This window comes from Callospermophilus lateralis, chromosome 5, assembly GCF_048772815.1.
Source record: "Callospermophilus lateralis isolate mCalLat2 chromosome 5, mCalLat2.hap1, whole genome shotgun sequence".
Lineage (NCBI taxonomy): Eukaryota > Metazoa > Chordata > Mammalia > Rodentia > Sciuridae > Callospermophilus > Callospermophilus lateralis.
The window spans coordinates 28,860,790-28,886,187 of NC_135309.1; the positions used below are offsets into that span (position 1 = coordinate 28,860,790).

Genomic DNA, 25,398 nt, shown 5'->3' on the forward strand with positions numbered 1-25,398 from the left:
CCTTGGGGTTGGAACAGAATGCAAGTCTGATGACAAAGTAGAATTCCAAATATCCAGTCCTGGATGGCATGCGAGGTCATCCAGAAGGACTTTCACATGATATCACCCTGTTGGATCATTGTTACTTGGAGGGTTTGATTATAGTGTAAACTCTTCCAGATCCCAAATTATGGAGCAATCGAAGCATATAAAATAACCAGTGTTTCCTATTGCTGACTTTTTAAAAATCTCTGCATAAAATGCTTCACTTTTCCATCATTGATTTCCTTTGCTTGTTCATCTCACAATCTTCAATATAACATTGATTAATACCTCATTCTTTTTGCAAGGCTTTATTGACAGTAAATTATTATTTGTGAAATAAAATTATAACTCGAAAAGACTATGTTTTATACTGTGATTGATGGAAAAATATGCTTTTAACTTGCAGGGCAAGACCAATTTTCTAACACTTCACTTCTATTTGCTCAAACGCATTACTCTTGTAAAGCACCAATTACAGATAATAACGGCATTATTCTCACCTCAGTAAGTACTTGGTTTGGTAAAGCTTTAAGGACTCTCAACTTTGAGAATCAATTTAGTTAACTACAGGAAAGAGCTGATTTTATATAGATTATTGCCTTAATATGATATTGCTCTCCCAGCTCACATCTATGAAGTGGTGTTGCACATACATGTACATATACTTTTATGACACTTGCCAGATAAAACATACTTTAGAAGTCCTATTTGTATAAAATCACACATATTCGGGTTTGAAATCCTATTTTGACCCCCATGTCCCTAAAGGTTTCAGGCTGTATTAATGAATGCCAGAGCAGGTAAAAGTTACACACGCAGAAAGACAGGGGATTTAACTTCAAGCAAAAGATTGGGGTGGAGACCAGTAGGAAGGTAATAAACACCATCTTGGTTTTGGGGGCCCCATCATCCAATTTTCTCCCCAATCCAAACCTGGAATTCTTCCAAAACGTCTACTCACTCCTTAACTCCTATTTCCAACCAGGGTAATGAGGGTATGTCAATTCTATCTTTTAAGTGTCTTTCAAATCTTTCCCCTCCATTCCACTGCCTGAGTTTCAGTGTTCTTATATTTTACAATGCCGAAGGATTTCTAAGTTTCCATTATTCCAACCAAGAACATGCACATTAATAGATGGAAACTGTGATCACTTGGACTTTTGATCCAATGGACCCTGGACATCCTCTGCAGGCCTAACCTGAGGAAACTTTGCCCATTCTATTGTATCGCCACCTGTGCCAGCTCTGTAGACTACATCTGATCTCGACTCTCTTCCTGCTTACGCACTTCTCTGAATGCTGCTCATCTGTAAAGAAAGCTCAAGCTTTAAAAGTCTTTACTGAATTCAATTTAGAAACAGAAGCTGTTGTGCTCCAATACTGTAGGACCTATAACCTGGGACTCCCCACAACCCCACCGAGAGTGAACAATATAGGCTTCCAAAGTTGGTATTGCAAGACAGAACTTTTTCTGTATTTGTGAAATAACTCAACCCATTCCCCTAAAATAAAAGAACTCCATAACATGGAGGTTAATTTGATTAGATTGTTTCTTAGCTTTAACCACAAAAACAGAGCCATTCTGAAGCCTGAAGCAGCATCTTCAACCTTGGTATATAGACTCCTAGTCATCCCAAGCACCAACAAGCACAAGACCAACCATGAGTGATGGTCAAGGCACTCAGGGAAGACAGGCAGCCCTTACCCTTCTCATCCTTCAGTCTGCCTGGAAAGCACATGCAAAAAACCATTATCTGGAATATTGAGTGTATTTAGAGATAAGAAATGGAGCTACAAGAACATCAAGGAAGGGTTTCCTAGGAAGGCAGAGAGAAGCTCTCCAAGCTGATTCTGCCTGAGCAAAGGCAGAGAGGAGTAGCTGATGCACACGTTGCCAAGCATAGCACCTTGTAATTCAGAAAACAACCTGTTATCATGTTTGGGATTTTCACATGAAAACCTGTTATTTTTGTTAAACTTAAACAGGAGTTTGTTTTCATTGCTCATATAATTATTAACTTTTGCAATCAGAACAAGAAAAAGTTTTTTTCAGGTCAGTGGATTACAACAACTACCTCCTTTTTAGTAAGTTGAGAACTTATATTGCTCTGTATAGGTTAGGATCACTAATGAAAAAAATAAAAATAAAAGCTCAGAATAATGCCAAAAGTTACTTTATCACCGTTTTCTTTCCATTTCAAATCAAATGAGTAATTACCTAGTCTGAACAGGGACCATAAACACCAGTAACAAATTTTCTTCAAAGAAGCATAAAAGCCAATTCCTAAGATATGAAACTCTACTTTTTTTTTTCTCATCTGCATCTTTCCCGAATAGTGCCAGAGAAGATTTTTCTCTTCAAACTGAGAACTTGCTCAGTTATACAAAGCAATGGACAAGAAGGTGTAACTGGACAGGTAGTACTCTTAAATAAGGCTCAAAGCCTAATTGCACTCAGAAATCTCAACTCCTACTTCACGAAACCTTCTACTAACATGGCTAAAATTGTGGGAAACATAATACCTTGAGTTTCACCTGTATTTCTTCCTGAATTATTTACTTCAGCTGCTTAAAAGCTACCGGATACAGAAGCACAGGTATAAACATGGAGGAGAAGCAAACAAGGGATCGTAAAGGAGAGCAATGCCCGTAAAGTGGATCACCAGCCTCGGGAAGAACTCCGAGGCGAGATCACAGCCAAGGTCCATATCCAATCTGATCAGGAATTCCGTCTAGCCAACACCAGGTTGCGGGATGTACTGAGTCCTGCCACATCACTCCTCCACAACCCCTTTCATCTGACTTCACGTTCTGCCTTCCCCCAGCAAGCGCTCCACAACCCAGTGTGCTTTCACTTACGATTGTGAAGTTCATCACTTTGAGAATCCAGATGGTCATGGCCAAGTTCACCAGTATCAAAATCATGAGGAGCAGGACAAAGAAATAGAGGCATCTTTTCCGCCAGCCGTAAATCCCCACTTTGTAGACCTGTGGCCCCTCGGAGCTGGGCATGGTGCTCCGGTGGTGTGTGTACTGTTCCTGAGGCATCTGAAATAAACGAGGTGAGAGAAAAGTACACACATTAAACTGCTGAGAGAGAGTGAGCAAAAAAGATAGGAAAAAAAAAATCAACTGATGAATAGATAAGGCTGGCTACTGTGTGTGTTCTCACCCTCCTGACAACTCTAAAAATCTGTCTCCTCTGGACAAAGGTGGCTTCTCTGGATGCTTGCTTTAGCCCTCCCTTTCAAAGCAGCCTTCTTTCCTGAAGCGCATTGAGACATTCACATCTGCATACATCCTGGGAGGAAAGGGTCTCCTAGGAAGCTATTTTCCAAATAACTCTTAGAATTCCAACATCTTAGTGAGGGAAACATTCAGAGACTCATTCAAGCTCTAAAGGTGAAACTTGGAGTTAGTCTGATAAAAACAAACAAAATAAAACAAACCCTACCTCGCAGTTCATCTTGTAGGGTAAAAATATTATTCAGACCATTTATTTGGAGAGTAAAATAAGATCTCAAACGCAATCATTCTGTATTGCCAAACAGTAAGTGGCAAAGGTAACCATTTTCATCTTCCCTAAGTCAGAGTTAAAAAGGGGCCCAATTGACACACAGCTTAAGCTTCACTGAGATGGGAGACTTCATTGAGTGGTAGAATATTACAGACCTTGGTATCTGTGTTAGTTCTTGTGAGTTATCCAGCTCTGTTTTCAACTGACTTATTTACCTAATCAACATAAGAAAGCCAAGCCCAGTAAGATGTGCTCCTGCCTTCCAGGAGCCTATAGACTGATATGAGCACTGGTCAACATAAAATAAGTGCAGAAAAGTATTTGTCAACCAGAGGTACTGTTGATCACCTTTAATGCAAGGAATCTTTCCCAAATCCCTTTGTGTTGACACAAATGATCCTAATATTAACAGTGCTAATTGGTTACCAACATGAATACAGATCACTTGTTTTTATAATTCTAAAACCAAAACAAATCTTAAAATTAGGGCCAAACAGAGTTATAAAACACCTGTCATTCGAAATGGGAAAGAACTAATGACTCCACAGAAGGATTTGCTAAAAGTCAGTCTCAAGAGTGTGGCACCAAGGGCCTTGGTACAGGGTCTCTGAGCACAGCAACTCTGCTCTGCCTTAAACCATCCAAGGACACAGCCAATGCTGCTCCTCTCTATTCAGATTACTGTGCAACCTCTATCTGGGGCATTTACTTCCTGTGGACCCTGTGTAGGCATACTACATTCTCTGCAGAGAAGGGCTGCCTGTTTATTCTTTCTTAGCCAGTAGCAAATAATTAGTAATATGTGGTGCCAGAGTGACCATAAGCACAAACTAAAATGTGAGTCCTAAGGAAAAAAAAAAAAAAAATCACAGCTTTGTGTTATTTGGTCATGTTCTCCATGGTTTAGAAGATGATTATTTTATGACTTTTAGATAATCAGCAAAAATTTCCCCACAGGACACATGGCCATCAGGCATCCAGTGAAATTCCATTCAAAAACCTGAGCGAATTCTTCCTGATGGCAGCCATAAAAAGCCTGCATGACATCTGTCTCGTTCCCAACACTGCCCTAGTGCTCAAATCAGTGCCTAATGTGATTAGATGCTTAAATGCTGTGTGTGGAATTGATGAATGAAAAATATGAACATGTGAATTTAGAACAAATAAGTGACTTTACATCCCCTACTGGTGCTGATGCTGCCTGGGAGTGTACACAAGAGCAAGTCAAGCACCACCAGGAGGTTCCTGTGTGTGTCTACCCCTGTGCAAATCTACCCACTTCAGGCTCCCAAGCCCACGGTTCCCAGTCGAGGAGTAAGCCTTGTGTTATAAGGTGATCCCTGTTATGGCCCAGGCTGACAGTTCTGTCCATGATGAGAACTGTTGTATGAAGATGAGGCACAGTCATCACACAGCAGTCTTATATACACCAACATTATTTTATTAAAGGGGGAAAAAATGTTGCAGAAGTCCATAGGAAATTAGACCTTTGTTTTCCATTTGATCATATTCTGTGAAGTAAAGAAAGGACCATAGAACCTTAGAAGAGCTACAAGTTCCTTTGATTTGAATCTACTCATTTTATGGAAGAACTCAAATAGAAGAGTTAACCCACAGGTATATGGTGGTATGATTAGTGGTAGGGCAAGGATACAAATGACAGTCCAGGATTCTTGCAGGCATGGTGGACAGTGAGTTATTTTATTATTTTATTAAAGGGGGAAAAAATGTTGCAGAAGTCCATAGGAAATTAGACCTTTGTTTTCCATTTGATCATATTCTGTGAAGTAAAGAAAGGACCATAGAACCTTAGAAGAGCTACAAGTTCCTTTGATTTGAATCTACTCATTTTATGGAAGAACTCAAATAGAAGAGTTAACCCACAGGTATATGGTGGTATGATTAGTGGTAGGGCAAGGATACAAATGACAGTCCAGGATTCTTGCAGGCATGGTGGACAGTGAGTTACCCCATAATGAATGTACAGAAGCTAATCCCACTGCCAGCATAGCAGATTTCCTTTCTCTGTCACTCAATGCAACTGATGATATCATTATATAACTTAAGTATAAAGTGGTCATTTATTAAAAATGGTATGATCAATAGGTAGAAGAGAATGGGGACATAGATACCAAGTTGTGACTGCTTGGTTTTAATACGTAGACTGTTACAACTTGACAGAAGGCAGTGGTTGCTTTTAGTAGATGTTTTTTAGTTCAGATTCCACTGTTAAAACAGCTACACTGAGGTTAATTAAACAACAGTCAGGGATAGAGCACCATTGTATCACTGTTTATCAAAGTTTGCAGATAATCCCAATGGTAGACAGGCTCGCATACCATTGGGCTGGAATAATGGCAACCCTGACCCTGTGTCAGCCCCAAAGGAAACTTAAATAAAAATTCTGATCTCCATCATTAGAATCTGGGCTCAGGGTGATTCATTGCTAAAATACTACCCAGGTAATTCCAAGCATTTGGGACAACATCAAAAACTCAATTTCATTTCTTTATGATGTAACCATGTTAAGAAAAACCTTGAATGCAACCTCAGCAAAGAAAACAGCAGAAAAGCAGAGCCCTGCCACTTAAAACAGGAACCACAATCTGGCTGCCTTGGAAAAGCACTTCTGTGGAGACCTTCGGCTCCTGGGACCCAGAGATTTTCTCAAACACCATTACAGATGAACCCTTGGCCAGGAAGAAGTAGCAGATGCTTTTTAAGCCACACAGAGAATCAGAAGCAGAGCAGTGATTAGAACTCAGGTCCTCTGGCGCGTGGGGAGTGGGCTGTTTTACGCATCTCTAGGTTCTCACATCTTTACCACGTACTCTAAGGATCCTTAAGAAACACAATACTCCAGTGCCCAACTCTAAAACTAATGAAAAACAGGGAGGAAGAGAGCAATTTTCTACAACTGATTACAACGGGAGTCCTTGCCACACAAACGTAAGGTAGTGAGCACATCTGTTTTCAATTATCCTGCAGAAAAAGGGAAAACTAGATATGCTGAGTATGTTCATTTCTCTAGTCAAAAATCAAAACACGTTGAAATGATAAAAGAAGAAAGACAACCTCTAATCTGTGTTTCTTTTTATTCCTTCCCCAAAGAAATGTGTCCACAGAACGAAGTTGAACTTTCAAGTCCTCCCTCGACCAGGGCTCTTTGAAAGTTCTTGGGGGTCCCGGGAATGCAGGAACATCATCAAAAGTTTCTGAGCAAAGTAAGAAAGTTTACTTTTAATTGTTAAACCATATTTTATTCTACTCTGCCTTCCTTCACACTTTGATGGACTTATACAAATTTTAGAGATTCAATGAAGAGAAGGTTGAATTGGGGGTTCACTTATCTTGGGTGCTAAAGATGTATTTACGTGGTTTTCAGCCACTTTCCCGTGGAGGCACAGGATTGCCAGCTCTCCTGGGACAGGACTGTCTTCCAGAAATCCTCCTTTTACCCCTAGTGCCAACTCAACAAGCACTGTGACATAAAGGTGCAGCATCCGAAAACTACATACCAAGGTAAACAAGACTTAGGGTGACCAGCACCAGAAATATATGAGTAATAAGGAGAAAGATGTGGCTAGGAAAAGAAAATAATCAGAAGTATAAAGTTGCAAGTGTAAGATTCAATGTTCCTAGAAGCCTACTCAAAACAGAAATTCTTTACATGCAGTTCATCATACATAATTATAAATGTTCTATTTTTTTTTCTTTTTAGGAACCAAGGAAATGGAATCAATCAGAAGACTCATATTCATAGATTCTGTCTATCAGTTGGGTTTCAATGTAAAGTTGCAAGCTTTAAGTATCTGTGGGTCATCAATAATTTAAAATAACTGTCAAGATTGCCATAGAAGATAATACCTTTTTATTAGCGGTTTTCCACTCTCACTTTCTTTATAGATGTCATCTAAAGAGGCAGCCCAAGGCTAAGCCACTAAGATGTGTAAAAGTATATATTATGTCACCGTTTAAAAATTAATAATGTAATCTTGTTTTTCATTCTAAATACATATTCATGTTTTTATCTTAAGTTTGTATTCCTAGTTTTATTTTCTTAAAATAGCTACTCAAATTGAGCTTCCAGCCTCATTAACCCCAGATCCTCTCTTGGTCCCTCCTATCAGGAGCCCTAAGTGCATACCAAGACCTGGGTGTTGCACTGCAGACTCTATTGCCAAGCTAAAGACAGTGGAGTCCCTGTTCCACCAGCATGGCTTTTAAACTTTAGGATGCAGATGAATCACTCAGAGGCATAGATTAAATGCAAATTCTTAGCTTCACACGAGGAGATGCCAGTTTAGTGCACCTGTGTCAGTAATCTCTCTTTAGCTAGCACCAACATGGACACTCATGCACCTGGGTCACTCTCTTCTTCCCATGCACACTTCCCCATCCTTCACACTTTTTCTTTACTCCTGGAGCTTTCGTTTTCACTACCCTCTTTCAGCAATCTATTTGGCTTTTAGTTCTCCTTTGGAGAATCTGGGTATTTCATTGCCTTAAAAAAAGATTTAGTTATTAAAGAGGAGAAACATACCATTTTGTGGAGAGGAGTCAAATGGAAACATAATAAATTTTCATGAGCAACAGAATAAGGAATATAATGGGATATTATGTAGCAGTGAAAATTAAGAAGCAATCTTCACACATTTACACAAATGAATCACACCTATATACAATGAACAGAAAGGGCAAATTGTAGAAGAATGTGCATAATCTGATTGTATTAATGTTATGTATAGAACCATGGAACATGATAATATTTTTGGAATATGCATGTTCAGAGCATGTATAAAGAAAAGCATGCTGATAGGAATCATTGCATTTAGAATAATTGGGTGTTAGGAAAGTAAATGGGATCAAAGGGAGGTGTATATGGATACTTAGCACTTTATATTGAAAACCTTTTTTTTTTCCCCAAGTTGAGTAACAAATGTCAGTCTGTATTATTTATTTTTTCAAGCTGGTTTTCTTTCTTTCTTTCTTCCTTTTTTTTTAAAAAAAAAAAAAAAAAGGAAAAAAAACCTTGTATTGAGCCCTTAGTACTTGCCAGGCCATCTTCTAAAGGACTTTTATACATTCATTGTTAATTCTTATTTAACAATTAATAAAACTAAGGCATAGAGTGGACATAGCAGTGTGTTTAATCTTATGCTCTTTGCAACCTTTGGTGTCTTGACAATTTAACATGCACAAATCTTTACTGCTACCAAACAAACAAACCCCTCAGTTCATCTTTGATTTCTTCTCTGCTTATTTCCTATTTTAATTTCATTAATGCTCAGGGCTTCCAGATCCACGGTAAGCCCTAGGAATCACATGTTCTCATCCATTGATTGAAACGGTCCATTCAAAGCCCAGCCACTAAAATTCAGTGTACTTTTCTTAACATGCTCATTTTCCTTGGACCTTATGATGTTCTAGGCACTGCTCACTTTCCCTCCAACCTGGAAACTGACTTTCTTTGGCAATCAGGACAGCATAGAACTGGAGTTCTTTTTCTACCACTTTGTTTACCACCTGTCATTCCTATCTCTCTTCTCTGCTTCTTTAGGTTCATGTTATGAGTCAATGTTCTCTTTCTCCTCAGAGACAGGTTCAATATCATCCTGTTGGTTTGTACCTCTATGAGGACGACACTCAGTGTATCACTGAAAGTTCAGTTTTCATTGCAAATTGAACTTACATGTTTACCATTCAGCTACTCACTCATCAAATTGTTAGAGAGCATTGATCGAATTTCATATCTTGTACCAAGTTCTCAAGGTATGAGAGGTAATAAGAGTTACCCTGCCTTTATGAATCCCACAGTCTGGATGGTGGAAGATAATGAGCATTGCAAAAGTAATGAGTAAAGAAATGGAATGAATTGTATTAAGCACTCACACCACATATCCAAGTTACATTAAAGAGAGCATCACAGGGTGGAAGGTACTTTATAAGGAATGACCAAGAAAAGAACTCTATGAAGACATAACATTTGAGCTGGAGCTTGAAGGTTAAGAAAGAGTGAATACTAGGGTACAGAAACATCCTAAGCAAAGGGAGAAAAGCCTCAAATTCACACAAGGCTTCACAACTGGCTTGGCATGGGTACAGTAGGGACAGGCATGAGATGGACTTGGAAAAGGACCCTGGAGTCAGGTGATTCTGGACTTTGTAGATCATAGTAAGAAGTTCAGATGTTACAGAGAAGGCTGTGAAACGTCACAGCAGCTTAGGAACTCAGGGAATGGACATCTCATTTACAATTGTAGGAAGTCTATAGCAGTGTCTCATCTGTCATAGTAACAAAACAAACATTTGCGTTGGATGATGATTATCATTTTTCCCACCTTCTATAGTAATATGCATCCAAAATGATTCCCACAGTTAAATAATTCAGCAAAATTAATTTCAACCAGTACAGTACACTCCCTAGGAGGCTTTCTTGCATCTCTGGAGTTGAATTTCAAAAGGAGGCAATTTTCAAACACGCCCATCTCTTAAGAATCATAGAATGGTGGTAATTTCCATCAGTCTTTGAAGCACTTCTTTAAAATTATTCCACAAGATTTTTTAATATTAATATATGTCATCCACGAACACAGGGTCCACTCTTCAACCTCTTTGACTCCAGTAGCACCTAAGATATGTCACATAAGCATGTTTGCTCAATGAATGAATGAAAACCAAGTCAATGTTGAATAGCAGAATACATTGGCTAGTAATAAAAAAAAACACCTGCTGTAATATCAAAAATAAGGGAATAGAAATGTACACCCCTGTGCCTTTCCAAAGACACACACATTGTACTAATGCTAAGTAGGCTTAAAACCAAAGCATAGCTCTCCTCCTTCATAAGGCTATTTTTGGTGTTCACCTGTCTAGGCATCAATCCAGTTGACTTAAGGATAATGTTTCTTTGTGCACAGAATGCAATAGGATTATATTTCCCAGAGAACGAAGGGAGCAAAACTTTCTGTCACTTTGCCATAGGATAGGAATAAACCATCAGTGACTAAGGCCATGTCATAATATAACCACCCACGTTCCCAGACTAATGACTTGTCAAACATAACAGATGTGGAGTTTCCAAAGTAGGTCCCTCAGGGTGGGCATGGTACTAGATAACGGTTTTGGGAGCTCCAACCTCTTGGTCTCAGACATGCAAATGTTCACACTTGGGATCACACAGCATTACAGAATCAAGGGCCTGATGTTAGTTTATTTGTACAGCTTCAAGAAAAGGCTCCATTTAATGGCTTGCATTGGTAAACATCCTAGGCTGTGTGACCCTGTCTCAATTCTGCCACTACAGCCACCTCCAACCACTCATGACTTTCTAAGGCCTAAATAGAGTGTTCTCCAATAGCCTCATGAGGGCGAATATGTGTTACAGGAGCCCGGTAACCGGGAGCAAATCACCCCTCCTTATGACGTTGTCACAGTGAACCAGGCCCAGACTAACTGGCACCTACACTCTCTAGCCATTGTCCCTTTAATTATGGAAGCCACACTGAGATTTATAGGAGTGACAGTATTTCTTTGACAAGCTTTGACAGTCCAACGGACACTGGCTCCATCATCCTCCAGGGGTCATTGAGTTTGTACTGTGTTCACCCCCTTCTCGCTCTCTCTCAGAGGCATCAAATACACACTATGGAAATCTTTTATTGCCCTCTCCCTACATATCATTGGTAGATGAGGGCATGATGGAAGTTCATGGGGCAGAAACACACGGCTGCTGTGCTTTGTGAGCCTAAGTACACATTCTAGCCTGATACTGAGAAAAGCCGGCGTTTTATAGATGCGTTCCACGCTCAAGTTCAAGCAGGTCTTTTTAGAAGGGGAAAAATACTCTCCATGCCCAAGTAAGAGAGCTCCCTGGCAACTAGTTAGATCAGCTGCATTATTAGCCTGCTGTATAAGAATACATTATGCTTTCAGGGATGATTTGTTTAGAATTAGTAAACTATCTAAAGACACATCAATGCCACCGAGTTTTCCAATGATTTTTGTTTTTAGTTTGTACCTTGATCAACTCTAGTGATAGGGCAAGGTTAAGAACCAGGAGACAATGGCCCGCTTCTTACCTATGCTTACTTGACTCTGTTCTCCATCTAGCGTCACTACATGTGTTCCATTAAGGAACGCGAGAGCTAATGAGTGCAGTTCTCACCATATCTCAATAGTAACCCTAAATGTTAATGGCTTAAATGCACCAATCGAAAGACATAGGCTAGTAGAATGGATTAAAATAAAGACCAACAATATGCTGCCTACAGGAGACTCATCTGATAGGAAAAGACATACACAGACTGAAGGTGAAAGGTTGGGAAAAATCATACCACTCATATGGACCCCAGAAGGAAGCAGGGGTGTCCATACTTATATCAAATAAAATAGACTTCAAGCAAAAGTTAATCAAAAGGGATAAACAAGGACACTACATACTGCTCAAGGGAACCATACACCAACAAGACTTGACGATCATTAATATATATGCCCCAAACAATGATGCAGCTACATTCATCAAACAAATTCTTCTCAAGTTCAAGAGTCAAATAGACCACTACACAATAATCATGGGAGATTTTAACACACCTCTCTCACCACTGGACAGATCTTCCAAACAAAAGTTGAATAAAGAAACCACAGAGCTCAATAATACAATTAATAACTTAGACTTAATTGATATATACAGAATATACTACCCAACATCAAGCGGATACACTTTCTTCTCAGCAGCACATGGATCCTTCTCAAAAATAGACCATATATTATGTCACAGGGAAAATCTTAACAATTACAAAGGAGTAGAGATACTACCATGCATTTTATCTGAACATAATGGAATGAAATTGGAAATCAATAATAAAATGAGAAAGAAAAATCCTACATCACATGGAGATTAAATAATATGCTACTGAATGAACAAAGGGTTACAGAAGACATCAAAGAGGAAATTAAAAAATTCTTAGAGGTAACCCAAATTACTAGCTTACAGGATGAAAAAGGCAACATCACAACAGACAATTCAGAAATACAGAAGATAATTAGAAATTATTTTGAAGCCCTATACTCTAATAAAATAGAAGATAGTGAAGGCATCAATAAATTCCTTAAGACATATGAACTACCCAGATTGAGTCAGGATGATATAAACAACCTAAACAGACCAATAACAAGTGAGGAAATAGAAGAAGCCATCAAAAGACTACCAACCAAGAAAAGCCCAGGACAAGATGGATATACAGCAGAGTTTTATAAGAACTTTAAAGAAGAACTAATACCAATACTCTACAATCTATTTCAGGAGATAGAAAAAGAGGGAGAACTTCCAAATTCATTCTATAAGGTCAATATCACCCTGATTCCCAAACCAGATAAAGACACCTCAAAGAAAGAAAACTACAGACCAATATCCCTAATGAATTTAGATGCAAAAATCCTCAATAAATTTCTGGCAAATCAGATACAAAATCATATCAAAAAGATCGTGCACAATGATCAAGTAGGATTCATCCCTGGGATGCAAGGCTGGTTCAATATACAGAAATCAATAAACGTTATTCACCACATAAATAGACTTAAAGATAAGAACCATATGATCATCTCGATAGACGCAGAAAAAGCATTTGACAAAGTACAGCATCCCTTTATGTTCAAAACACTAGAAAAACTAGGGATAACAGGAACTTACCTCAACATTTTAAAAGCTATCTATGCTAAGCCTCAGGCTAGCATCATTCTGAATGGAAAAAAATTGAAGGCATTCTCTCTAAAATCTGGAACAAGACAGGGATGCCCTCTCTCACTACTTCTATTCAATATAGTTCTCGAAATACTGGCCAGAGCAATTAGACAGACAAAAGAAATTAAAGGCATTAAGATAGGAAAAGAAGAACTTAAATTTTCACTATTTGCGATGATATGATCCTATACCGAGAAGACCCAAAAGGGTCTACAAAGAAACTACTAGAGCTAATAAATGAATACAGCAAAGTGGCAGGGTATAAAATCAACACACATCAATCAAAGGCATTCCTGTATATCAGTGACAAATCTTCTGAAATGGAAATGAGGAAAACCACCCCATTCACAATATCCTCAAAAAAAATAAATAAATAAAACACTTGGAATCAACTAACAAAAGAGGTGAAAGTTTTATACAATGAAAACTACAGAACCCTAAAGAGAGAAATAGAAGAAGATCTTAGAAGATGGAAAAATATACCCTGTTCATGGATAGGCAGAACTAACATCATCAAAATGGCGATATTACCAAAAGTTCTCTATAGGTTCAATGCAATGCCAATAAAAATCCCAATGGGATTTCTCATAGAAATAGATAAAGCAATCATGAAATTCATATGGAAAAATAAAAGACTCAGAACAGCAAAAGCAATTCTAAGCAGGAAGTGTGAATCAGGGGGTATAGCAATATCAGATTTCAAATTGTACTACAGAGCAATAGTAACAAAAACAGCATGGTACTGGTGTCAAAACAGGCAGGTGGACCAATGGTACAGAATAGAGGACACAGAGACCAATCCACAAAATTACAACTATCTTATATTTGATAAAGGGGCTAAAAGCATGCAATGGAGGAAGGATGGCATCTTCAACAAATGGTGCTGGGAAAACTGGAAATCCATATGCAACAAAATGAAACTGAATCCCTTTCTCTCACCATGCACAAAAGTTAACTCAAAATGGATCAAGGAGCTTGATATCAAATCAGAGACTCTGCGTCTGATGATAGAAGAAAAAGTTGGCTCCGATCTACATATTGTGAGGTCAGGCTCCAAATTCCTTAATAGGACACCCATAGCACAAGAGTTAAAAACAAGAATCAACAAATGGGACTTACTCAAACTAAAATGTTTTTTCTCAGCAAGAGAAACAATAAGGGAGGTAAATAGGGAGCCTACATCCTGGGAACAAATCTTTACTCCCACACTTCAGATAGAGCCCTAATATCCAGAGTATACAAAGAACTCAAAAAATTAAACAATAAGAAAACAAATAACCCAATCAACAAATGGGCCAAGGACCTGAACAGACACTTCTCAGAGGAGGACATACAATCAATCAACAAGTACATGAAAAAATGCTCACCATCTCTAGCAGTCAGAGAAATGCAAATCAAAACCACCCTAAGATACCATCTCACTCCAGTAAGATTGGCAGCCATTAGGAAGTCAAACAACAACAAGTGCTGGCGAGGATGTGGGGAAAAGGGTACTCTTATACATTGCTGGTGGGACTGCAAATTGGTGTGGCCAATTTGGAAAGCAGTATGGAGATTCCTGGGGAAGCTGGGAATGGAACCACCATCTGACCCAGCTATTGCCCTTCTCGGACTATTCCCTGAAGACCTTAAAAGAGCATACTATAGGGATACTGCTACATCGATGTTCATAGCAGCACAATTCACAATAGCTAGACTGTGGAACCAACCTAGATGCCCTTCAATAGACGAATGGATAAAAAAAATGTGGCATTTATACACAATGGAGTATTACTCAGTACTAAAAAATGACAAAATCATGGCATTTGCAGGGAAATGGATGGCACTAGAGCAGATTATGCTTAGTGAAGCTACCCAATCCCTAAAAAACAAATGCCAAACGTCTTCTTTGATATAAGGAGGGCAACTAAGAACAGACCAGGGAGGAAGAGCATGAGAAGAAGATTAACATTAAACAGGGATGAGAGGTTCGAGGGAAAGGGAGAGAGAAGGGAAATTGCATGGAAATGGAAGGAGACCCTCATTGCTACACAAAATTACATATAAGAGGATGTGAGGAGAAAGGGAAAAAAAACAAGGAGAGAAATGAATTACAGTAGATGGGGTAGGGAGAGAAGATGGGAGGGGACGGGGGATAGTAGAGGATAGGAAAGGCAGCAGAATACAACAGACTCTAGTATGACATTATATATAAACGTGGGTGTGTAACCAATGTGATTCTGCAATCTGTATATGGGGTAAAAATGGGAGTTCATAACCCACTTGAATCAAATGTATGAAATATGATATGTCAAGAGCTTTGTAATGTTTTGAACAACCAATTTAAAAAAAAAAAAAAAAGGCGTGCAGTTCTCTGTTCACATACCCGGGAGGAAAGAACCGTGACAAAGCTCAGATCCACCCTTGAAAGGAATTCCCTATCATTGGCAAAAGTCTGAGAGTGATCTTATTTCTGCTTCTATCAAGGGCCCATTTTAATGGGAGAAGGGCATAACAAATGGGAAGACGGAAAAAAAATTACAAATAAAGTCATGTGCTGGAGGAGAAGCAAAAGAGGTCCCATTGTAGAGATTAGAGAGTGACCCTCTGTGGTCATGGAAGGCCATTCTGACAAGGTGACAATCCCTGTGGCAATGAGAAGGATACAAGTTTTCCAGTGGAGACCACACAAGATAACCTGAAGAGCATGCTCAAGTGCTTAAGACTTGGAACTGAACAAACATGGAGGAGAGGGGAAGACACACAATTGAAGAAAGAGACTAGAGTGCCAGTATGTGGCTCCTCATAGTTATAAGAATTAGAGAAAAATACAGAAGGACTAATATCTACGTTATCTGGCTTAGAGTGAGACATATGGCACAGGCCAAGTAGGCTAGGGTGCTTTGGTGCTAGTCCATGTTGAAATTTCCGATAAACAGAAAAGTAACCATGAATTATGCAATTCCACAATTGTAGTCAGTTTATATAAATAGCAAGCACAAGTTCTCCTACAGGCTCATTACATTTTCTGGTTTATTGTGGAATCTGAACTATTTTCGATTGTCTTGGCACATAAACAGTCATCTTTCAGCCATGTTCATTTGTGGTTTCTGATTTAAAACTGTTTGCTTTCAAGGGTTGAGTTCATGCGGTCATCCATACGAGTAATAAGTCTTAGATTACTAAGGTCTGGCACAATTTAGAAAATTGTAACAAACCCATTGTTTTTAGTTTTGATAGAATGCATTTTTCCTTATAAATTCATCCAAAAAAGTAAATGACTTTTTATAGCCTATGAATTGTATTTACTTTTTGAATATTTGGATTGATTTAAAAGTTATTCCGTATTCAAACTTTATAAGACTTCACGTGCATTAAGTACTGAGCAACTTTTACTGAAAATTAGACAAGCACATTATTTGAAAGAACATAACAGTTAAGAAGATTCTCATCACACCTTCATCCTCTATAAAGGCAACCACTTTTGCTGGGTTTTTAAAAGTTCTTGTACAAATGTTCAACACACATATAACAGAAATGGAAAAATGGCTCTTGCAAATACTGAACCGACTCTACTTGGGCCTGCAGCTGTTTCCTTTGCCTCCTTAAATTCTAGTCAGATTCCTACCCAACTCTGCACGTAAACAGGTTAAGTATTTAAGGAGCATCTGTACAAGAATCGGTAACATGAGGATGACTAACCCTGAATTTACCTAGCCTTCCTGTCTCCTTCAAGACTGAGGACACCAAGAAGGAGTGACTAAGGTGTGTAAGATTTCACCAAGAACAAGTCTCAGAAGCAGATTTCCCTGTGATGGGAACTGAGGCTGCCCCCAAAGCAGGAGCAATGACACCATGACTAGAATCCAGGCTGCCCCCTCCCCAAAGCTGGAGAAATCATCTCTCGTTGGGAATCCAATCACCACCCCACCATGTAAGAGCCCTTTCTCCAGAGCCAGCAGGACATGCCAATAGTGACCAACCAGCCCTCAGTTTGACCAGGAGTGACTGACAACACACACTGCTTTCTCCTCACCACCTTTGACCTTCCCCTGTATAATCCCGAAGGTGCTCAGGATGCTGGGCCCCTGTTTCTTCTCTTTGGGCCCACTCGGAATAATTAATCCCTTTCCTGCTTCACCTCCCATTGTCTCTCTCTGATTGGGCTCTCCAGAAAGCAGGTGTACAGACCTGGTCTGTTGGGAGCCAGAGAGTCAGGTTTCTGGCCTAGGATTCCAGCAACAAATATGTGTTCAAACCATATCAATTTCTATTATCTACATGTGACAAAATATGTGTGTGTGTGTGTGTGTGTGTATGTATGTGAGAAAGACTTTTGATTTTATTTTTAACAAACTGTTCTAAACCTAATTCAGTCCACTTAAAATTGGTAAGTGATAGTTCCACAAGGATGTATAAAATCAATTTTTTAAACAGCTAGACTATTTAAAATCATATGGATAGGAAGGATAGTAAAATGAAACAGATTCTTACTTTATGTATATGTAGGACTGCATGACCAATGTGATTCTACAACTTGTACAATCAGAAAAACGAGGAATTATATCCTATCTATGTATGATATATCAAAGTGCATAAATGCACTCTACTGTTATGTATAACTAATTAAAACAAATTAAAACATTTTTAAAAATCATATGGATATGAGACATGTAACAATGGACTCCTCAGAGATGAACACTGTGGCTCCCCTCAGAAGTTTATTGTCACCCATGAGTACTGAGTCCAATGACTCTTGCCAGGGCCTCCCAGGTGTTCACACTAGGCCTTCGGCAGTCGGAAGACTGGCCACTCCTCCTCTCAGATGCATTAATGGAGGAAACACTAAGCAGATAAACCAATCAATAGGTAACTTCTTGCACTTATTCTTGCAAAGTTGTCTTGTGAAGAAAAAACTGAAGCAGTTGGAGACAAACTTAGGGAGCTGTTTATGTTGGGGCACTCCTGTCAAAGAACAGTCTCTCTGTAATGGAGAGGTTTGAGAAAAAAAAAAAAAAACCATGAATGAGCAAGAGAGTAAAGCATGAAGACAACTGGGAAGGTTTCCAGGAGAAGGAAACAGGACCAGCAAGTGCCAAGGCCCTGGGGTGAGGGCTGGCTTGGCATGTGTGACAAGTGATGTAAATAGATCAGACAGGACCAGACTAAAGTGTTTGAAAATAAGCCCTGGTACAGATAGGATGGGATGTATGTGCAGAGTCTTATAAGCCAAAGTAAAAACCTTAGGTATAATTCTGACTGTGAAAGTAACCATTGAGGACCTGAGGCAGGAGGCATAGATGATCACATGTCTACTTTAGGACCACTCTGGCTGTTCTCTAGTGGACAGGCTGTGGAGCATGAGAATGGAAGTCGAGAAAGTAGGCTGAGGGGACCATGGCCCGAACCTGCATAGAGATGGGTGAGAAAGTGAAGAGTTGCTATAAATGGAATCTATTGGGCAAGTACAGTCAATAGGATTCACTGGGTGTGAGAAAAGAACAGGAGTGAAGAAGGATGCCAGGGCTCTGGAATAATCAGCCAGGTGAATGACTGGGCCAGATGGGAAGGGAGGCTCACAGGGCAAAGGAGCGGGGTGTGAGCAAGGCAGCCAGATAGACAGTTCTACTAAATTTCAAATGCATACAAGACCCAAGAGAGGACAGGGTTGCAAAGGCACTTAGAAATGAGTCTGGAAACCAGTGGGTAGAGGGCTGGGCCTTCAGGCACAAATCTGTAAGTCTTAATCTATCAGTATTATGAACATGTACCTTGCATTTAAGTTTAAAATTCTTATCTCTGATGAACTGGAAGATAGTCTGGTATCATTATGAACATTGATTCTTGCCATCCTGGACCTGCAGAAACCTGGCATGCTATTGAAGTAGTTTTAGACAGAAGTATATTTGTGAGCTACATACATACTTGTATCAGGTATTATCAGATCTCTGAATGAATCCTTTTCTGATAATACTCTAGGAAATCAATAATGTTAAAACTGTTTCATGAATGAGGAAACAGTGGTTCCGAGGAATACAGGAATATTCTCAAGAACTCGTAGCAAGGAAGTCAGCCAGGGTTTCAACTCAAATCCAGGCCTGGTTCTCTTACCATTACATACTGAGAGTAAAGCGAAGACCTAGCATTTCCTGAATCGGATGCAATGCAAGGTATTTACAATTCCCGTGGAGGTGTGTTTAGTAAAGGAGACATTTAAATGGGCATAAATGCTACCAGCACCTGCCAGTAGGTATTTCTTTCAGGTGATCCCATGGCATTGATCCTGAAAACTGGGATATATAAAACAGCAAAGATGAAGACCCTGATTTCATGGCAGAGGTCAGTGATAGAGGTAGGTAAAAAACATGAAAATGAGTAAGGTATATTATATTTATGACAGGGGAAGAGGGCTTTGAGAAAAAGACACAAGATAAAAAAGGAAGAGGGGTTGTCTTCATGAAGTAGGTAACATTTGAGCAAAGACTTGAAAGAATCTCATGTGTTGAAGATTTGGCTCTATATAAAACTCAGAGATGTAATTCTGTACCTGTTCCTTGACGGGCAAGATAAGGACCAGAAATGGATGTGTGAACTGCACACTTGAACAGGAAAAACAATTTCATATGCCCTACCACAGATTTAATTTAACGCCATTTTCTCATGCAAAAGGTGCTGCTCTGGCCCCTTGTGAACACATCTGACTCCTTTCAGCAAGCCTCCTGCCCTGTATTGTACAGGGCCAGTGCTTCCAAGTCCCCATGGAGGGTTCTGACCAGAACCAGATAATGACAATCACAGAGGAGCTGCCACAACTCTCCTGTGACTTGGGGATCGAGGTAGTTAATAAAATAATAACGAACATGACTCAAACACTTAGAATCATAAAATGAAACACAAAGACTTGAAGGAAATGTCAAAATACTTGTTAAACAGATGAGAAAATGAGGTTCAAGGAGGTGAAATGACTTAATCAAGGCCACAGAGCGACTTACTGACAAAACCACATTTGGCTCATCTGAAAATTAGTATGTCTCTCAGAAATTCCAGGCTCAGCCTTCTGCACTTTGACTTTCATTTGCTGGTTTCACATCACTTTTATCAACTACTATACCCATGCCTTTTGAAAAATACTCAAAGATGTATGTGTGTGTGTGTGTGTGTGTGTGTGTGTGTGCGCACACACACACATATATAATATATATACATATATATATATATAAAATACGTATATGCTCACACATATATATCTTGGCTTTTTAAAGGCATTACAGGAATCTGAATCCAGAATACCTGGCCAAAAAAGTGGTTCTCTTAATTCTCATGGGAAATACTCCCAGATATATGAGAATCATTAGCCAGAACAGAACAATTACTAATTAAAGACATTATTATAATTGTTTTAGCCAGAATTTCTCAACATGGATATTAATTTTAAGATAGATTATTGAATAATTACTGAGAAACTACTGTAATTCAGTCAGGGTGCATGTTATTTTAAGTATAGGTATTTTTCTCACAGGAAATAAACCCTGTTTGATATGTCTCCAAAACCCATGAATTTTTACAGCATCATGAAAAACAGCTAGAGCAAATTAGGCACATCCTTCTACAGTGATTCAATAGCTCCATAAAATTAGCATTGATCCAATAGATTCTCCCTTGACAATTGTTTGGCATGAGTCTTTAGCTATTTACCTATACTTTTAGATGCTGGGAATGAAATCTGTGGTCAAAAAGGAAACACTCATCCCATTTTTAGACATTTTATCTTCCTTTTTAAATAAAAATTTCTAGAAACAAGCATGAGAACAGCTAACAGTTATTATGTACTTTGATGAGCACTTTGCCTGCTTTGAGATATGGATAGATGTGTCTATCAAGTTATAATTGACCTCCAGGGACATACACATAGATATTAACTTTACAGCTCAGTATGTTTTACAAATCTGTATTTCTTTGTAAACAATATTCAAAGAAAGTAGGGAACATTTCTCTCACCATAGAAAGTTCTCTTATGCCCTTTCTTAAGCAGTTCCCACTCCCAGAGCCAGTGACTATTGTGATTTCTACCACAATTAAAGTTTTAACCCTAGTTACAATCATCTGAGGTGGTCATTTCCAGATACATCTAACTCTGAGACCCATACTCTCGGCTGCCATGTTGTCCTCCTGTGCCCCTCCCATGAATGCTTAGCCCATCCCATCAATGTTCTCAGAGAATTCAGCCAGGTCTCAATATGCTACAACTTCTCTCCTGTGCATCTAGAATGGTACTATATGTACCACCCCAGAGAGGACCAAGGAAATTCTCTCAAAATCATTACCTTTTATGATTTCACTGAGAAACTATCAAGCAAAACAGAGTTGACAAACTTGAATGCCTAGAGATCAGGAAGGTGAGATCAGTGAATGAGGGGACATATGCCACTCAAAGAAACAGGAGTTGTCCAAATCCCCAACCACTGCACCATGAGAAATCAGGGCACGGTGCCCGTCTTTAGCTTTTTCCAGAAAATGCAAACATGTAGATTTTTGCAGGATATCTTAGGGCGTTTTAATGCTTTGTAACTAAATCAAACACATGCACACACACGCAAACACACGCACACACACGCATGCACGCACACACTTTGTGAACCAAAATGCACTGTTAGGCCAGCCTTTGGGTTGCTAGTTTGTGACCCTATGTTTCATCACCTGGGAAACATCAGGAGCAGCTTAGTCAGACATAGAAGTGAAAGCACAGATCTTTGAAGGACACAGCCAGCTTTACAAGTTAATGTCTATCATGACATGATAAAAAAAAAAAATTAGTGCTGTGCAGACTCTGGTCTATCACCAACTCCAACCCCTGGAGGAAAGCAGATAACAACTCTAGTAAGCACATACTGAACAAGAGAGAGGAAAGAAACTCCCAGTGGATAAATGGCCTAGAATAAGTAAACAGAGGAAAAGAACTAGAAAGATCACAGAGAGAGTAGAAATAAAGCCACCATAGGCAAGAACGGGAACAAAACAGCCTGGCTGTGCCCCCCAGCTGTCTCTGTCCTTGAGCCATCATCTTTCATTACATACACCTTGCCCAGCATCCCAACCCCAATCAGAGTGGGTGCAGCAGGATGTTGTGGAATGATCTTCTTGCAGAAGGGAGGGAGCCCTGCTATTTATTTACTCTGAGCTCAACGAAAGCAGTTTCAGTGGCTGAAGATTTCAACCCTGGCAAGTAACAGCAGGGGCTGCAGGCATTTTGAATGTATCATTTGGAAGTCAGGGTGCTCACAAGAGAGTCTGATTCTATCACTCTGGCAAGGGAAAGCAGTCTGAATGAGAAGGGAGTTTCTCATCCCTGGCAACACAGGTTTTTTATTTTATTTATTTATTTATTATCAGGGAATTGTGCTCACTTTAATAGGTGCCACCACTTGATCAGTTAAAAAAGAAGAATAAAGCAACTACATTCACATCCACCTACACACCCTGAGCTCCATTAGTACAACCACCAGCAAAGATCCTCGACCAAACCAATCTTACAGGATTTATACACTTGGCGAACCGTGGTGACCTGTTCCTCCCCAGTCCTGCAGACCTGTCTGAGAGGCAGGTCAGGGGCCACCGCTTACATGATTTCCTTTATATAAGGCAGTTCACACTCTGCAACAGGAATTTGAAACAATGATGAAGACAGTCACCTTTCTGTGTGGCAGCATAGGTGAAAAGAAAAAGGGGACATCAGAATTGGTAGAGAAATTTTTTTGCAGCACAAAAAAAAAAAAATAAAAATAAAGCAACCTGAGCAATTCAATGTGCAACGTTCTTTTTTTTTTTTTTTTTTTTTTTTTTTGCTGCCTGCCTTGGCTCTTCATACTCTCTGATGTCCCTATTCCGTTTGCCTTGTACTATCTCAATTAACATGAACTATGTGGATATTTAAATATTTAGGTTCTTTTTTAAGTATAGGGTACCTTTCTAAGAGCATTATGCACACAATCTCACAATACAATATGAAGGGGATCTTATAGGAAATTAGGACCATGGAGGTGATGAAATTTGCCTAAGGTCACCCAGATCTTTACAGTGTCCACCTGTGAGCCTGAACTCAGAGCAAAAGAGTGATCATATTCTAAGATCACCCACTGGCCACCCTTCTTTTTGGTTGTACTTCTCCCTTACAGTTACCCTCTTCCTTTTACCACTCATGGGAGATACAAATTCTAAGATAATTGGAGTTGAGTTCTGGGGACCATAGTTTTGTCAGGGTGAGGTTAGCTGTTGGGTTTCAGAGGAAAGCAACGGAGAGTCCAGGAAGGACGCAGAGATGGGTGCTGGAATTCAAGATGTATCATGCTAAGCGAAATAAGCCAATGTTCTCTCTAATATGTGGATGCTAATTCACAATAAGGGTGTATGTGGGGGGCACTAGAGAAGAATGGAGTTACCTTAGATTAGGTAGAGGGAAGTGAAGGGAAGGCAGGGGAAGAGGTGTGGGAATAGGAAGGATAGTAGAACAAAATGGACATTATTACTTTATATCCATATGGGACCCCATGACTAGTGTGATTCTACAACATGTACACTCAGGAAAATGAGAGATTATATTCCATCTAAGTATGATATATCAAAGTGCCTATGTGCATTCTACTGTCACATATAACTAATTAAATACAAAATGAAAAGTTTGAGAAAATATGAATGAATAAATAAAATACCCAGTCTAGTCATGCAGAAAACATCTGATAAATAAGGACTCTTCAAAACCATCAAGGTTATCAAACACAAGGAAAGTCTGTAAAACTGTCATAGCCAAGAGGAGCCTAAGACAATGAAATGCAATGTGTTATCCTGGATAGGATCCCGGAACTTAGAAAGGATGTTAGATGAAATATAAAGAAATTCAAACAATGTATGAACTTCAGCTAATAAAGTGGACCACAATTAGTTCATTAATTGTAAGAAGTGAACTGTACTAATAGTCCATTACCAAGGTAATCAGGTGTGGGGTATACCAGATCCCTTTGTATTGTTTCATTATAAACCTAAAACTGTTAAAATTATTACAAAAAATTGAAATAGATAAAAATAAATCAAAAGCTTCATTTTAAAACATCTATAAGTACGATATTCTCCAACTCCATCCTTTTGCTAAACAAAATAAGCCAATCCCAAAACTCAAAGGCCATATGTTCTTTCTGATATGCAAATGCTAATTCACAATTGGGAGGGGTGGCACTATAGAATAGAGTTTCTTTAGATTAGGTAGAGGGGAGAGAAAGGAGGGCAGGTAGTATGGGGATAGGAAGGATAACAGATGAATCAGACACTATCACCTTTGTGTGCATATAATGACTGCATGGCCGATGTGGTCCTACAACATGTACAATCAGAAAAATGAGAAATTCTACCCCACTTACGTATATCAAGGTGCATAAATGTATCCCACTGTCATGTATAACTAATTAAAACAAATAAAAAATTATAAAAAAAAAAGAAAGAAAGAGAAAACACCCAAGAGGCACCCGATACTCTTTCAAAACTAAGATCTAAAGCGCTATGGAGCTAGGATCTATCCTAACATTTCTGACCACCTCTCCATTTACTCTATCTCCCAAGCCCACGTTTGTACAGAGTACCATTGCCATCCTCAGATGTGACCCAAGAGGCAACGACAAGCGTGGTCCTTGCAAAGTACAGAAAGGCATATTTGACTGAATCTGACAAGGTCTGAGGGGGGAAGGGACACCCCGGGCTGCCCTTGTCCGGGCAGAGACAGGACATCACTGAAGGCATCACTGTCACATCTGCCTGGCATCTGTCACACAGGGATCCCATAAGGAGATGAGGAATTCACCCACAGCCACATTTATCAGACCTGTCTCTGTAGACTAATATCTGCTTGGCTTCAACAGAATCAGTGGGGAAGCTTTAAAAAAATACAGGAATTCTCCAACTCTGATCTCTAATCAGGTTATGGGGATTTTGAGAAATTATGAAACCAGGTGGCTTCTGAGGGAACTTCTAATACTAAGTCTCCACTACAATGTCACTTTCTCTAGCACAGCCTCCAAAGTCTCACTCAGCTGAGGTCACTGAGCCAACACACAAAATGCCTACTCTTCCCTGGACCTGCCTTGTCCTGGAC

At 39.3% G+C, this 25,398-nt stretch overlaps 1 protein-coding gene across 2 annotated transcripts in view; it reads right to left on the reverse strand.

The window, feature by feature from the left end:
• The window catches only part of Sgcd (sarcoglycan delta), a 381,166-nt gene that overhangs the window by 351,709 nt on the left and 4,059 nt on the right, over nucleotides 1–25,398 (reverse strand). For both annotated transcript variants that reach the window (XM_076856397.2, XM_076856396.2), the window contains exon 2: nucleotides 2,884–3,072. In XM_076856397.2, the coding sequence (XP_076712512.1) occupies nucleotides 2,884–3,072 (189 nt within the window). The remainder of the gene's footprint in view (nucleotides 1–2,883; nucleotides 3,073–25,398) is intronic.